This window comes from Merops nubicus, unplaced genomic scaffold (assembly GCF_000691845.1).
Source record: "Merops nubicus isolate BGI_N331 unplaced genomic scaffold, ASM69184v1 scaffold52503, whole genome shotgun sequence".
Lineage (NCBI taxonomy): Eukaryota > Metazoa > Chordata > Aves > Coraciiformes > Meropidae > Merops > Merops nubicus.
In genome coordinates this window covers 7,115-23,889 of record NW_008600636.1, presented here as the reverse complement: position 1 = coordinate 23,889, position 16,775 = coordinate 7,115, and the positions used below count along the sequence as shown (strand labels likewise).

Below are 16,775 nucleotides of genomic sequence, written 5' to 3'. Positions count from 1 at the left end.
GCTCCGGAACGTCATCCAGAAACAGGCCTCTCCTAGAGAAAACCCACCAGTCCCCCTGAAGAAAAGGACATCCCATTTCTGTCCTTCAGCCTGGAGCCACATATGTGTCAACTTCAGCTGAGAGTTATGTGCAAAGTGAGTAAGAGTTTTTTTAAAAGTGCAACCAGAAAATGCGAATACTTAAGAGCTGTTTTTTTGTTCTCTGAAAATTGCAGTATCCTCGTTTCATAAGCTCACCCTCACAAAGGATGCTCATTCTACCGATTATGAGCTGGCCAAAAGCGTTCCCTGTTCTTGACTGACTTCTGAAATTCATGTCCAAGGGAGATTTCAACTCCCTTTTCTTTAACTTTGACCTTGATTAAAGAGAAGAGACAGCCCGAAGACTACGTGGATGCCTTCTTCCTCCCTTCCCCCCCTCTGAAAAAAAACAGGCAAACTTGTTAATTGAAGAGCAAGGTGGATGATAATTTTAGCAACGTTTACTGATTGAAAGATACTGCAATTTTTTTTTTAATACAATTTTTCAATGATTTCCTTTAAATGCTTTGCAGCCGGTCGGCTTTGCAGCACAGTAATTCATACACTATACTGTACAAAATCACCAGCAAGACTGGAATGATGTATTCATAGAAGGCACCATCATGCTTATTACATTACCAGAGAACTCAAATACAGTCAAGACAAACGTCACTGTACAATGCTTATTGAGGGGAGAGGGGAAGGATGAGCGTGTTGAGCAGCCATCACTGGCCTAGAGAGGGGGGGATAGAAAAATCTGACGTGAGCTATCAAACTTGTTGCGTACTCAGGGCTACGACTTCAAAATTCTGGGTTCTGCTTAGTTTACAGCTAAATGGATTCCTTCTGGAATAAACATGTAGTCTTGTTAAGGTTTGTGTGTGTACATATGTTGGTCACAGCAAGCAGATCAGATGCCCGCATCGTTTCACAAGCTATTCTGTCTGAGTAAGAGGATGAAGGGGTTTCTCCTCCGATGCCTCCTGCAGATGTCAATAGAAATGAGTTCAGAGTACCCATTAGTGCATTTTGATGAGTGCGTAAACACGAGTTTGTTCGGAGCCAAGTGTTCTAAGAAGGAAAAAGAAAAAAAGGCAAGCTTCTCCAATCGCACAAATTGCACTATTTGTGTTTCCAACAGTAATAGGCAGAAACAGTAACACTTAGAGAAAATGTGCAGCAGAGGGTTTTTGACTGAAAGGACCTGAATTCTATTTGGGCATGTCCTTTAGTTCACCTTTGTTGCAGATAGTTAACTGGTCTGGTTTTTTTTTTTTCCTTTTTTTTTTTTTCAGTCCTCAATTCTTCAAGTCTACATATATAAATTAACAGTGTGACTCCTGTTGTGAAACTGGGGAAAGAACGTCCACCTCAATTTAAACTGGAAACCAAAGGATGCTTTCACATCAAAGAAATGATCAGAAGGGCTGTGTCACATTCCAAAGCCAAAAAAAATTAACAAGAATGCAAACACGATGGATAATGTACCACTGCCAAGACTGTCTGCCCTTGGCGGAGCCTTCAGCGACGCTGTCCGGTGAAGCGGCCTTCCATCTGCCCAGAGCCTCGTCCAGAGCCCAGTTTCTGCGCCATGCCGCCTCTCGGAGGGGGTCCTCTTCCGTCACGGTCTCGCATCATGCCACCACCCACTATTCCACGGGGACCCCCGGGGCCTCTATCATTGCGGCGAATATCCCTACGATCATCGCCTCCACCTCGGGTCTCTCTCTCACGGGCGGCTCTTGTTTTTTTCTCTTCTACATTCAAGCGCACCTCACCCCGGAACATAATGGGCTTATAGGGAAAAGTGTTCAAGGCACATGTTAGTCACCGTTCCACAACGTCCATTTACACAAGATACCCGAAAACACCACGGTCGCTGCAGGCCTTGGCCTACCTCTGCTTATGCAGGCAAGATAAAAATTAGCTGCTAACAGTTCCCTGCAGCACACAGCCTGGGCCTACAACTCTGCAGAACATAGAACGGCATTTTTAGGATTCATTTGACATGCAAGGAATTAAAAGGTCTTTCCCAAGTAAGGTTGGGGTTGTCTGTAGCCTCTCCACTGCTAGCTTTGGGCTCTTCACCCCAGGGCTAAAGCTCCTGAAGAACTACTCTACCAGCTCTCACTCCCACGGACTAGAAATGAAAACCACCACCTTCTCCTCTCCAGTTCCTTGAGTCGCAAGCACAAATAACATTGCTCCTTTTTCTAAGCCCCAGGACACAGAACTCAGAGACCTGTGTGACACCCTTCAAAAGGGTACGTCCTCAACTTTCAGCTTAAGGGGATCTCTGTAAGTGCTGAGCTCCACGTGTTCTTTATGTGCAAAGGGAAGAACCTGAACTCCATACAACACAGTGTGAGGAACGCTGGCATGGCTTCTGTAAGCTACATGATGCTCCTGATAGAATGAGTATGCCAGAACTACCTTTTTCTTACAACCCATGTCTGAATTGAATGCCAGAAGCAACATCCACACAAATGGGGATGGCCCCTCCAGCTTGGAGTTTAGGGCATTCAGTCCATCCTTTCAAGGCTACTCAGTGCCAATACTTACTTTTGCAACTAAAATTCGCTGAACTGGCTCAGAATCGTCAAACACCACAAAGCCAAAGTTAGGCAGTTTTCCTCCCACTCCTTTTGTATTTATGCGCAGCTCTACCACATTTCCGAAACCTGGGAAAATACAAGGCAAAAGCCACATTATTGAAACCCACAGTGCCAGCTCTACCACCCTCTGCTTGTTCCAGACAACACCTGTAGCGTTACATCACAGAGGTGTTCCCCTGTGTGGCCCTAGGTGAATGTTATGTGACTTTTCAACACTGCCTCTCTTCTTAGCCTCTGTGTCTGAAATCGATACTTACTCATGAAGAACTCTTTCAGTTCACTCTCATCGATATCATGTGGCAAGTTCCCAACAAAGAGCTGGTGGCTGTCTGGATAGCGAATTATTCGACGATTATCTGACTCATTCTGCTCCATGTCCCCTCTCCCTGTGGTCAGCAGAAAGAAAAAGGCAGAGTCGCCGAGGTTAGAAGGCATGTGAGGATTCAGAGTAACACACCTACCAACAGCACTGAGCATGTTCACTCAGTTCTGTACTTTCAGCTCTTGAGCTCATGTTTACCATGGGTGACACCATGGGGAGACTATCTTCCTCTCCACATAGTCTTGAAAATTTTGTAATAATACCACAAAGTATTTGGTTTCTTTTTGTCTGCTTTCCCTGGTTAGGTTAAATAAATCCATGGTAACTAAACTGTCATACTGGGCAAGTTTGTTTAAGAGGTTCTTGTTGTATCTTAAATGGTTTTATTGAAGAGGAGCTCACTACCTATTATTAAAATGTACTTTAAAAAAATATTTGGATTTAAGTCACCCTTTATCAGTTCTTTAGCACAACAACACCAGTCTTACGTTGGCCATTGGCACTCATACTAAAACCAGTGTTTTCCCATCACCTATTCTGGCTTTCATCTTCCGACATTTTGTCCCCAACACAAGTGAAAGTTCCTGACGTTCCATCCAGCTCGACCAAATTATTATTAGGCTTAGCAGCAGGCAAGATGAACCCAATCCTGTATCTCCTGAGTAAACCACCCCTTGCCTCCTCACGGCGTGACAGGAGCGCACCGTTATCCCTTTGTACCCGAGGCAGTATGGCGCAGACGTGTACCCTCTGCTGCCCTCAGCTTCCCCAAGCCACTCACAGCAAGCTCACAAGCTCTGTGGGAAGCTTCTTTCCTTAAGCAGGTAAAACAGCTCGCTGACTTCCTCTGAAAATAAGAGCATATGGCTGAAGCTCTGCGACCTGGTGCAGCACTTTCTGCCCTGCCTCTGCTACTCGTCAGAATTAAAAGACCTGGGCTCTGTTATGTGTTTTCTGTATGACTAGTATTATATCTAAGGGTAGCAGAAGAGCAGGTTTGCAGTGTGATTTATGTCACATCATCCTGCAGATCTGGATACTCTGCATGAGTAAGAAAATGCGGAGAGCTATCTGCTCAGAAACAAAGAGAGGCACAAGAGCCAAAACTGAGCCAAACTCAGAACCGTATTTCAGACAACTAAACAAGACGGAAAAATATCTGTAAAATTATTGACTTAGGCTGCCATGCTGGGAAGGTTTTCTTCCAAAACAGAGAGCAACAACAGGCATGTAAGAGCTCTCACTTCCAAAGTTCATCAAAGTAAAGAGAAAATGGAAAAAAACTTAGATGTCCATTCAGAAGTGCATCAAGCCACTCGAGAAGTACTCAAGGATATAAGCGAGTGGCCTGACTATTAAAAAAGCATTTCAACAAAACAGAATCTTGGAAATAGTGCCTGATCTTTCCAACAACTCATCATCACCTTGGGACTCCAAATCAGGTCCTCCCATTTCTATTTGTAGACAGCAGGCACAGGCAGTTTGTTATCAGCCAAACACAGTACAAGCACAAAGCAGACCCGTGAAGGAGACACCCCTCACTGACTATTCCCAAGCAGACACACCATCCAGCCCACATTACCTGGTCGGGGTCCTCGCGGCGGGAAACCCGGTCTTTCCCGGGGACGCTGTTCACGTACACGAGGAGGCTGAGACTGAGCTTCAGGTTTAGTTTCAACTCTTGGCTAAAACAGGAGGAGAACATGTCTTATTAAACATGTAAACAAACCCAAAAAAAAAAACCCAAAAAAAACCAAACCAAACCCTCCAAGCTCACCAAAACAACAACAAAAAAACCCCCCACCAGACAAAGATAAGCAGCATGCACAAAACAAACTCCAGAAAATACACCTCCATGTCAATGTGTTTGGGAATACAACTTTTTTCACCTGTATAAATTCCTCTGTACCAATCCAGGACTGCAGTGTTCAGTAATCTCTGCTAAAATGTGCAAAGCAAACGTCTCTCAATCAGAGCGTCTCCCCAAAACATGGCTAAGGTGAACTGTCCATGTCTGACCAGGCGTTGAGACCCCAATGCTCTGTCGGGGTCTCACCAAAAACCCCATATAGATGAAATAAGGCCTCCTCATGCCAACCTCAAATTTCAAGGATTAGAAGGTGATCCAAGATGAACACGAAGAGATGTGCAAATCACATTCTCTCTGAGTCCCTGAGGGATTCTTCTCCTTGAGTGCAAAACAACTATAAGGAAACTACCAAAAAGGAAGAGGAGAGCAAAATAAAAGTCCTCAGGACTGTACTAAGTGTTCTTGATACAACAAAGCCACCTGAAAGGACATTTTCTACAGACTATCCGCGGAGGATATTCTTCAACTTTCCTGATGTCAAGACCACAATTCTCAAAGTACAGCTTTCATATACTCAGAAAAAACTAGAACACCCATTCCATGTTTTTGCAAGCAAAAAATACTTTTAAAGGTAATTTGAGAAAAAGAGACAGAATAATAAAAAAATATTTCTGTACAGCCTGGTGGTTACTGAAGCCAACATTTCTTACATTCCAATTTTTGTACAACAGTCCAGAAGCTGCTGCCATGCTAGGTTCTTATCTTAGAAAAACAAAATTATCCTCAGGGGCATAAAGAGGAACACTAACCTCCAAGGAAGATTAGACACGAGGACACAGGCCCTGACTGCTGCGGAGAAGTAGTTTTTGTTAAACATCTCTTTTGTTTTCCTTGAAGGACTGAAAACAACTGGTTCCACCCAGATAGTACCTCACAGGGGGGAAAAGGCTGTTTTTTTCCATGAAACATGCAGGTATTGCACTGCAAAGAAACGTTTCAGGCTTCCTGTTACATCTGCTCTACCCAGCTAGGCATTAGCTTGTCCAATGGCTCTAGGATATTTTTTTTTGCATAAGCTAGAAAAAACAGCCTTGCTGTTAAATCTCCTTGCATTATACCTTCTCCTGTGTCACTGGAGCTCCTCTGCCATGTCTTACTCACACATATACTGCACTAAACTATACCTAAACAATACCTCAAAAGCAAAACTCAGTGCATCCACAACCCCATTTCTTAGCTACTTATGACTGGCTATCGGGCTTAAGCACTCACTCCTTCTGTTGACCACAGCAAAGACTTGCTAAGTCACCACTGTCCTTCCCTTAAACCCCGAGTGACAGTTAACTTTTACCTGCTTGCTTTGCATTTCACTGAACTCCTTGTCTATCCCACAAATACTCTCTGTCCACCCGAACCACAAACTGCTCAACTCATCAGTTACTTTCCAATCAGTACCACGCACAGCCCGGGAGCCAAATATGCCACAAGCCTCATCCTAACAGACCTCTGAGAACAGTTAAGGAAAAGGAGACATTGCCTCTTCTCTTCAAGAGCTTGCATGGGGGTGGGTAAAGAGACCTCCTGCTATGGCAACGCTACCGGCCATGACAGCCAAACCAGCCACAGATCAGCTGTTAATCACTGTCTTTGGAACTGAATACCTCCTGACACACAGAAGAGTAGGACAAGAAAGAACAAGGGAAGAGCTGGCTCCAAAAGCCGCTATCCTGTTCCTGAGACCTTACAAAGCTTAAAAGGCTTCTCTAGAGCGAGCTGCCTGCCACAACCAAAGCATGTGTGTGCAAAGAACCAGCTAGCTAGGCAAATAAAACAGAAACCACACCTCATGTAAAACAAGAGAAAAGCTCTGCAACATCTCACCAGAATACCAGTAGCTATGTAAGATGCATCCCTGAGATAGCCACCAACTGTTTTTGAGGTAAATGTGGACTACATGACTTACTGAAAGCACTCGTCAATTGCTCCCACAAAGGCTCTGTAGATTATAAAGGAGTCTACCCAGAGTCTGACCAGATGTAAGGTGGTGAGAGAACGCAGCACCTACAAAGCCGTCGTTCCCTGAACTCTCCACTCCCCAGGTGGGAGTCAGGGAGCACCTGCCTGCCGCTGCCCCTCTGGCACCGCTGCGACAGCCCGTGTCTGTGCACAGGCAAGGCTGGAGCACCTGGAGAGGCCATACAGGGAAGGCTCTGTTTATCAGTGCAGGCAGGCTGAGTTCTAATTGCCCATGAGAAGAGAAGCAGCAAGAAATGCTGACCTGCTTAACTCCCCAGTGGTAAATAAACAGGAACTGAACTGGTTTACATCCAAAGCAGTATGCACGCAGTCCTTGGAGGGGTTCTGAGGGAATGCAATGGAGGCTGTATTTCTAACTCAGTTAAAGATGGGGGAAAAACTGGCGTGATGCAGAGCAAGGGAGGGGAAGGATGGTGAACAGCTGCTTTGTAACATCACTGAGGCTAGCCAGAACAGACATGAAAGGAGCTGCTCACCCGCTAGTGCAATCTACTGTCCTCATTTACCTGCACAGTACCTGGCACAAACAGAACCAAGAGAACAAAAGAAAACTGCTGATGATCTGAAACCCATTGTATAAATTGTTCAGGTGCCTTTTCTACCTGCTTTCTGCATACTGTGTCTGAAAAGTGTGCCAGAAACGGAGCTACACACTAACTCTTTCTCCAGAAGAGCTAAGAGTTGAAATTGCCACTTTGGTATTGTTCAGAAACTTCCACACAAAACTACTTAAACATGAAGTCACAGCAAAAGTTATCTAAAAGGCAGAAAGCATGACAAGCTGTAGAGGTGACACAAAAGAGTTTAAGGGGACATTGATAAGCTGTATTTTACTCTCCAATACAGATAATTTTAAACGATTTTTGCAGTCATGTTACAAAAATCCACCCCTCTCTACTGCAAATAAATCAAAGTCCATTTTGATTTTGTCTATTCTGTACTAGAAAAAACAGGGTTTTAATGGCTCAAATACCACCTAAACGCTCAAAGACCTGTTGAAGCTGATGACGACAGACAGGCTTCCCAACTCACTACAGAGCCACTGTCTGATTTCTAGGCCAGCCTTGTCAGACCAGAGGCAACACCATACAAGGTGGTGGGGTTTTCCTCTGGTGTTTTGTTTTGTTTTGTTTTGTTTTGTTTTGTTTTCCCCCTCTCTCTCTCTCTCTATCTCTCTCTTTCTCTTCCTGATTTCTTTTTTAATGTGCATTCCACTGAAGGGCAATCTTCGACCAGTTCTTCTCTGTCAGTAAATAATGGAGAAGAAACCAGTGCAAAACCAACAGCTGCAGTAACCTGTCCATTCTCCTGAAAACTACAGTCTTTTAAAAAGGTTGGACAGGTGCTACAATGACACATGGTGCTTTGGTGCCCAAAGTGTCAAGCTTCTTTTCCTCTCTCCCCTCCGCACCTAGCCAGCCTAGGAATGGGAAGACAGCATTGTCCTGCAAGGAAATGTGAGTCCTTCCATTCCTCACACAGTCATAAGTTGGTACAGGGTTCTGTGATGTTAATTACAAACGGATAATGAGATCCAGCACACTTCTGTGGACGTGAGCCTCACAATGCCATCTTGCACCTTCTCAGAAATGGTGCTGCCCCATTTTTACTGCTGGGGCATTTCTGCCAATGAAATATCCCTTTTGAACATGCTTTAAAAAACTACCATTTTGTGGGGAGTTGCCTTTTTGTTTTGCATTTTTTTCCCCTTGTGAACCAAACCATATCCCATTAAGATAGGTCGAAAAAATGTCAGCAGCCATTTCCTGTTTCCACATGAACAGATTTTAACGTCACCATCACCCAAAGTTACACCTTTATGTGTTATGTGTACGTGCCTTCGCTTGCAACAAGAAGGTGAGTGCGTTAACATTTAAGACACAATTAATTTGTGCAATTTAAGTCAAACAAATCGATCTGTTAATTTAAAAAAAAACGGAAGCAGTTTGCAGAAGTAATGAGACAATCCAAGGTGTTCACAGATGGGTTACCTGTGAGACTGGTGCTTTAACATGGGGTGGAATTCCAGAGGAAGAAACAGTACCACTAGGAGGCAGGTTTTTACTGGTCACTGAAGCCCAAGAGAAAGCCTGCAGGAAATGCAACAAACCTAGGCTACTAATCATGGCAAACTACTGACATTCCTACAGGGAAACTTGTCTGCTGAAAATACACTTTTGGTTCATATCAGACTATTACATTACGGTTGTGCAAGCATTACAACGCAGACACAGGAGGATTTGCACTTCTGGCCATCTGTGGACTCCACCAGTGTGGACCATGTATGTGCCGTGTCCACTATCACTACGTAAGTAAGCCCAGTTCCCTCAGCATCCCCAGATCACTGCTTTTCATGAGGTAACCAAAGCTAGGACTGAAAACTCTGCAGTGTTAAGCGTCTTCTGCACAAAGAAAGGAAGTGGATGCCAGAAGTCAGAAGTAAAAATGGAAATGAGTAAAAGGATTGGGGGAAAAAAATAATATGGGAGAGATGCTGGAGCTGGAAAATGACCCCTCTAGCTTTCACCAGTTCCTCTCATCTCTTTCAAGCTACCCAAGTGTAACCACACCTGGTGACACACAGAGTGCCCAGTGGTTTTTAAGGTGAGGTGTCCTGCCTTTACAGGAGACAGGCAATGCCCCCGTTTTGATTTTGAACCTACACTGGCAGCAACTGTGCAAGTGTCAGTGCACTATGGGTTTGTTCAAGGAAGAGCAGTGGTCCTCATTGTATGAGATTTTTGGTGGTGGTAGCTCGAGGCGTTTTCTTAACCTATGTTAACTCCGCATCTTAAAAGGTTTACACATGCGTAAAACCACACACACACACACACACACACACACACACACACACTTTACAAGCAGAGCATTAAATAACGATAGGTGACTTGAGCAGCACATAAAGAATAACATTCTATTCTTTTTAGCGAAACTTTGCATTTTACAAGTTCAAGGTTCAAGTCTAGCTGTTCACACAGCATGACACTGACAAGAGGCACCAGTCTGGCCACTCAAAAAGGCTAAGTTCAAACCTGAACCTTCTGTTTGCCATCTGCACCTAGAAGCACAGCTTTGACTTTTAACTAACCTTTGGTGGTTCCTGTGGTAGTGACACAGGTTCTACAGGAGGTGGAGATGGAGATTTCTCCTCTAGTTCCTCAAGGGTCTTCTCTTCTGCTTCTGCTTTCAGCTCCTCAGTTTTTGTTTCAGATTCCAATTCTGGCTCAGGTTCATGAGATGATTCTTCCAGCGCCTCCTCTATGCCATTGCTACAATAATAGATGCATTTTATTCAGTTTATCAACTGCTTCTTATTTTATGACTTTTATAAGCTATGTGATGGAAACGGCCAGTATTAAAAAGACTGTACTCTTTCCAGTTGCTACCACACGGTACCTACATATACAGTGTTGTGAGAAGTTCAGCTGTACCCCTGTAACTGCATACAAAGCCAGGTGAAGCAAAGACATGTTTTACAGTTCTCTGTACAGAATCTGAAAATCAGACAGGCATAAACCCTTGAGGGAACAGGTGCTAAACTCAGGAACTACTGCTCCTAAAAGAACAGAAGCACAGTGAGAGATCAGCAGAAGATTAAGCTATACACATAAATGAAGCCAATTTTGAAATAAAATCCCCAGCTTATTTACAAAAATTCCACATAAGTTCTTACCAAAGGAGCTGAGTCCTGTCTACTGAAAAATCACATGCAACTTCTCTTCTCTCTGTGTTTGAAGTGTACAGGGCCTGAAGCCCATCACTGCTCTCCTCAGCCACCCTAAAAACTTAGCAAATTCCACACTCTTCTGCCTCTGCAGCTCCTGCTGCAGGTTACCATGTGCCCAAGTGACCAAGAAATGCTGCCACTGCAAATTCTTTTCAGCCAGCACAGTAACCCCAGAACAAAACCGGACTTACTGCTTTTAGACATCAAAAAACTTCCCACGTTATCTTGAGCAAGTCACTGCCAGAATCTTCTGTGAGATTTCTCATGAGAAGCATTATGTGACCAGCCTTTAGCGCTATCACTGATGCCCTTCACAGACATCATTTAGTGATGTCATCAATGTGTTTTTTTTTAAACAAGGAAACTAGGACATCAGCTCTGGCCCTTTGAAAAGTATTTGTAGGTTTCAAAGAAAGCACAGGGTTCTGGTGTTGTTTGTTTCTTTGTGTTTCTGGGCTTTGTTTATTTTTAATAAAATGTATTTTTTAACACAAATATTAAGAAACTTTTTTTCTTTAATCTTGCCTAGATTTTAACTCTCAGGGCAGAAATGGAGCTGTATAGCAACTTCTCAAAAGTTATACCTTCCTCTCCGCTTCAAGCGCTACTCAAATTTGAGGAGCGAATATCATTAACCACGCCTTTGTTAACCCATCTGTTCACATAAATTACATCATAACAACTCACTGTTGCAAGTTTATATAACAAAGATTCAGTGTGCACATAAACTCTGTTGCTACTTTTTCACCTCACATTTGAAACCATAAGTGAAAATAACTAATAACCGCAAGAACTTTCCCCGCTTCCTCTCCCCATTCAAAAAGCGTTTTCAACTAGTACAACGTTAACATAACACTGATCCTGTCACACTGTGTAGGTTCCCAAACTACCTGTTACATCACATCCAGAATTCAAAGCCAAAACAACTCTCAGTTTAATTAAAAAAGCAATTTGACAAAATAAAAAGGCCTTCTTACGTTACAGGATGGTTTTCATAGTAAGTACCGCTTGCATTCTCTTGCACAGGCTCAGGTGATGGTTGTCTTTCCTCCTGCTCCTCTTCTACCTCTTCCTCAGACTCTGACACAAAAAGAAAAACTCCCTTAAATGTCTCAGCAAGCACATGCAAGGCATGCTTAAAATAAAAGAATGTGAAACCGCTAATAATCAAAAGAAAGTTTTATCAATGAACTAAGGTGAACTTAACTGCCAGAAGAGATAGATGACCCTTCTACTCCTTCAAGAGGCTTTATTTCTTACTGTTTTCACAAAAAGGAAAAACTAGAGACATACTGCTGCTAGGAAGTTCTGGGAGAAGCGTTCAAGGGTCTTTTAATGCAGCAGATGCTTTTCATATGGTGGCAGTAAAAGAGAAAGATTGCACTATTAGCTCATAAATCTCAGTACCTAAAACTATGAAGATTAAGCTCAAATACAAGGATGGCTGCCTAAGATGCTTTGTTCCACAGAACCATGATTAAAAAATTCCAGACAGCATCTGGTGAGCACATTTACACACATTTTGGCTGTACTCTGATTTGCTTTGCCTCAGTGAACAGAAGGGGAAAAAAAAACCACCCAGGTCAAGTTCAACCCTTGAATAGAAATGAATTACTGAATGTGCTGATGACACAGAAGTGAACTACATGTCATATTTCAAAGCCAATTTGTTTCTTCAAATCACTTTACCTAAAAGTTGGACTGATCAGAGATATCAAGTCTACCTGAGGAAACCAGTGGCAGCAGAAGTACTATGCTCATTATTTCCGTCCCCTGCCAAGCCTCACCCACACTTAGTCAGCTCAGGCTGTAATGACCTTCATTTTACAGAATGTTTGGACCAGCAACATATCCTACCCCCCCGCCAACCTCAGCCCCCCCCCCAATCACTATGCTCCGCGAGAACATAATACAGCTCCTGTCTTTCCATCTCCTCTAGGCACTTCTGAAAGCTGTGTGCGTGTGCTAGAGCAACAATGACAAGACAAACTCTACATGTACAGTTCTTCTCACCTTCATCAAGTTCTCCTTCTGAATCCCCAAATACTTCATCTTCATACCTGAAGATATCATTATGGACATAGAACTTGTTTGGAACAGAACCCTGTAAATAAGGAACACATTTTTTTGTATATCAAGTGTGTAAGTAGTCACCAAGGATGGAATACAGATGTAAGCTTTGGGGTATACATAAACATTTTGCAACAGGACTATTTCACTGAAGCTATTTTCCAAGTGGCACCTCTGACAAACAATTGAACAGTAACTGCTGCCCAACTGAAAAAGGAAGTTTCGAGCAGAAACAGAACAGTTTTGCTAAGTCAGGGGAATGACAGGTTCTAACTAAAAATAAAATCCCCCAGTTTCATCAAGGAATTTGAAACGCAGGACTCTCCTTACCCTGACAGAGCTCTGCTCTCACCAAGAGCTACATTTGAGCAGTAACTGGCACAGCATTGACCCATACTCACATTTAAAGTCAGACTTGAAGAAAGTAGAGAACTACACCAGAGACTTGATCCACAGAGCTGAACCATATTTTTTTGTTTATTTGTGCCAAACACAGCTCCCAAATGCAAGCTCAAATTTTCTTTTTATTACTGCTCCAATACTTCACATCCAAGAACATAAACCAGCTCAGAACAGATCCAGAACAATTATTTCTCTGCACTCACATACTGTGACACATGTAGTGATAGCCTCCAGGCCAGCTCTGTAAGCCAGATAGTATTTTTTTTTCCCCAATGTGACAAATTGTAGTTACAGATCAGGTTTCCATCAACATTAATTGAAGTTAAGCATGATCTTAAACATACGTACTTCCGGAGCAAGCACAAAAGTCTGCATGAACTTCCTCATTGGCTGCCCATTGTTTGACAGCTCTCCCATTACTTGCACAACTACGCCATCACTCAGAGTAGCGTGAGCATCCACGTGACGAATCTTGGTGTGGCACTCACTGAACTGTAATGACATCACTTTCTTGTGTATCTCCTGCAAATAAAGAGTTATGTTTTAGCTACGCTGAGATTTGTACAGAGCTTTACACCTTTAAAATACCTGACTCTGAACTAACACAAAAAAGCACCCCACTGAGGCTCACTACCTCTCAGAGCAGCCAAACGGTGTACAACTTGCTATCCATTTTTTCCAGCCATATTACAGTAAATAACCTATTTTTAAGGCTTTCATTTTTAAAAGGGCCTGTGATGGGGATAGAATTTACCTTGTGTTTAAAAAAAAAAGCATGACACCACCCTCACACAAAAAAAAAAAAAAAAAAAAACCCAAAACCCAACCCTCTACGACGCATCCACAAAGAACACAAACATCACAGTGAGGCTAACACCTGCTCTGCCAAGATTTTTGTGTTGCCAAATCAGGTTCTGCCTAAAACAAAAAAAAACAAAGAAAGGAAAAAAAAACCCCAAGAGAAGAAACTGAACCTGCTTCGGGCTAAAAGCCACATTGCTCATAGATATGGCTGCCATATGAACAGATGCCTGTAGGCATGGTTCTGATAAAGAGATATAACCAAAACAAAAACTTGCCTTTCCTGGACTTACTTCACTTCTTCAAAAGTTATCTTCCACCTACAGAAACTCCACTCACAGAAGGATTTGGTAACATACAGAATTCCATCTAATTGCAAAGATCAAAGTCCTCTTCCCAAGGAACCAGTTCTAACTAAAATAAGATACAGCAATAGCACAAGTCTAACAGGTCCTCTTGATTTTGTTGCCAATCCTAAATACACTTTCTGCAGTCCAGAGGCAAAGCTGGCGAAACATACGCAACCCACAGTAAAAGCAGCAATAATTCAAAAGGAAAAACTAAAGCAAACAAACTCCTATGTACCTCTGAACAGGAAGCAGTATCACAACATGCTATTTACCAGATGAAAAAGTCCAAGTAATTGGTAAAGAAAGACAGATTTAAGCAAGTAAGCTCTGAGCATTACTGAGGAGACTGGTTTTGATACGCACAGCTTGGCCGTACACTGCTTCTTGTGGTTTTCCACTGGCATCCAGTCCTCCATGGACATAAGAAGAATTTCTGCCGTAAAACCTGCAAGTGAAGAGATGTAAAGGTCAAAGCTCAATGCATCAGGAATCTCAGCACAAACAGCAATTCAGGATGTACTCCCACTTCCAAGGCTCCAAAAATACAGGAAGAAGCTCAGTACTCAGCATTCCAGCCTGCTCAAGATAGGCAGCCAGCCTCTAAATCAACCTCAACCTCTCACTTGTCTCCTTTAAGCAAGGTGGCCATTTTGGCTCAAAGGTTCCCAATGTCAAAATCAGCTGCCTGCTTTAATGCTGTGCTACCTGGCCAAAGTGTTATGCCGGGGAGTAACAACCTGCCTGCCTCTCGTCTGAACCAATGTTCTCTCCAAAGCCTCAGACAGCATGGACAGATTCTGCCTCAGAGACAGACTGTACAGGCAACTTGTGTGACCAGTCGATCCACCTCGCTAGCTATTCTATCTCTGCTATACGCGGCTGTTATTTCACACTTCAGCTTTCTTAGAAGCAATAGCCAAAGAGCTCGTTACAAACCTCCAAAGCATTAGAAAAGACTGGATTCCTCTCAGGTGCCACAGCTGAGTGGTGAGCTGCTTGAAATCATGTGTAAAAAACCAACCAACGACAGAAGGCCAAACAAAACTACACCTTACTGCTGCCACACCGAGGGGTAAATTCAGATGTAGCCCCAGATCAGTGTTTTCTCCTTGCTTCTTCCAGCTCAGCAGAGAATAACACTTCATCTGCATTAACTGTGCCATGGTGTACAATAACTGAGGCACAGCCTGCACTGTATAACCTTTGACACAAAACTAATATTACATATTTATGCTACCCAACAAGGAGCAGCTGTGGTTTTGATCTCGTAAATAGCACAAACCTCTGGACAGCTTCACCAAAACCAAACCTTAACACCCTTTCCTGACCCAGCTTCTGGTCTGGATTTCAAAAGCTCATATCTTTTATACGTTATAATGTATGCTTGCTTCCAGTATTTTTCTTACATTTCAGAGATCTTTTTGCACATTCATTCCATTTCCAAGTTTTGAGCCTAGAAAAGTCTAAGTTTATCCCTTATAAACTCTTCTGTCTCTTGGTTTATCCAAACAGTTTCTGGGTTTCAAAGCAAAATGATAGGCATGCTTCACAAGAAACTTGTCTTACTAACTTGGAATTTTCTATCATTCAGAAATGACTCTGCTGTTCTGATATTGGGATTTCGATGGCATAATTTCCTTAGAGTGCAATTGTTGCCTTGTAAAACTGGTATAGTTACACCCTTTCTGTGTCTTAAAAGCATTTTATCTGCCCAACCTTCACAGGCAATGGATAGTTATGGATGTTGAGGAGATGCCAACTGCTGACAGGCCTGCCTGAGAGTTGCTTCCGAAGCGAGCTCTGAAGCGGGAGGTCCTTTCCTAGTACTCCCATGGAAAACACCCAGGCATGATCTGTACTTAAGGAACATTGTGGTTCTTGGGTCAGAGAGAGCTGTCAGGTTGTGTAGCAGGTATCTATGTGTTACACAGACATACCTGTTCAGGTGTCCTGGGCTATAACAGAGCTGGTTCTGTTCAATGATTTTACTTTTCAGCTAAAGCTTCTTCTAATTAACTGCCTTGTCTGAAGTTAGCAGCATATTTTTGCAGACTGTCTGCTTTAAGCAGTGATAACACTCCATGTTTAGAGTTACTACCAGGGATTGCTATGCAGCCCAAGGTCACTGCTAAGTTCATGTACCACATGGAAGGGGGCAGAAAGTACAAGTTGCACCTCTGGGGAGGAGTGGACAAGATAAGTGACCTCAAAATTCAGCAACGGGGTATTCCATCCCATATCCCTCATAGTCAGTATAAAAGCTGAAGGATCAGGAGGGGCAAACCCTTCTGTCGCCCTTCCATTTTCTTCCTCCCTTTTGCTGCTCCTGCAGTGGGCAGCATCCGAGGAGGATTCTGTCCATTCTGCCTTTGATCCCGAGCCCTGTGTTCCTGAACTGAGTTCCAGAACCCAGCTCCTGTACCCAGATGCCTTCTGCAGCTGAGACCAGCCTGGGACTTTTCCCCAGGGGCTGCTCCACAGCATCAGGGCAATGGTGACATATTGCCATCGGGGGGGAGCTGGGTTCCATACTGGTTTTGTATATATTCCATTTACTATCATTGTTATTATTAAAGCTGTTTTCTTTTTCTAATCATAAGTCTATCTCCCTTATTCCCTT

At 43.2% G+C, this 16,775-nt stretch overlaps 1 protein-coding gene across 2 annotated transcripts in view; it reads right to left on the bottom strand.

Annotated features, from left to right (window-relative positions):
* Nucleotides 1-432: 432 nt before the first annotated feature.
* G3BP2 (GTPase activating protein (SH3 domain) binding protein 2) overlaps nucleotides 433-16,775 on the bottom strand; it is a 17,622-nt gene continuing 1,279 nt past the window's right edge. The window contains exons 2-11 of one of the 2 annotated variants that reach the window (XM_008937725.1): nucleotides 14,519-14,600; nucleotides 13,353-13,526; nucleotides 12,546-12,636; nucleotides 11,510-11,612; nucleotides 9,894-10,074; nucleotides 8,797-8,895; nucleotides 4,541-4,643; nucleotides 2,894-3,022; nucleotides 2,584-2,702; nucleotides 433-1,815 (exon numbers count right to left, since the gene is read on the bottom strand). In XM_008937725.1, coding sequence (XP_008935973.1) covers nucleotides 1,543-1,815; nucleotides 2,584-2,702; nucleotides 2,894-3,022; nucleotides 4,541-4,643; nucleotides 8,797-8,895; nucleotides 9,894-10,074; nucleotides 11,510-11,612; nucleotides 12,546-12,636; nucleotides 13,353-13,526; nucleotides 14,519-14,600 — 1,354 coding nt within the window. In that variant the 3' untranslated portion in view covers nucleotides 433-1,542. The remainder of the gene's footprint in view (nucleotides 1,816-2,583; nucleotides 2,703-2,893; nucleotides 3,023-4,540; nucleotides 4,644-8,796; nucleotides 8,896-9,893; nucleotides 10,075-11,509; nucleotides 11,613-12,545; nucleotides 12,637-13,352; nucleotides 13,527-14,518; nucleotides 14,601-16,775) is intronic. The other variant, XM_008937726.1, reaches the window with a different exon arrangement.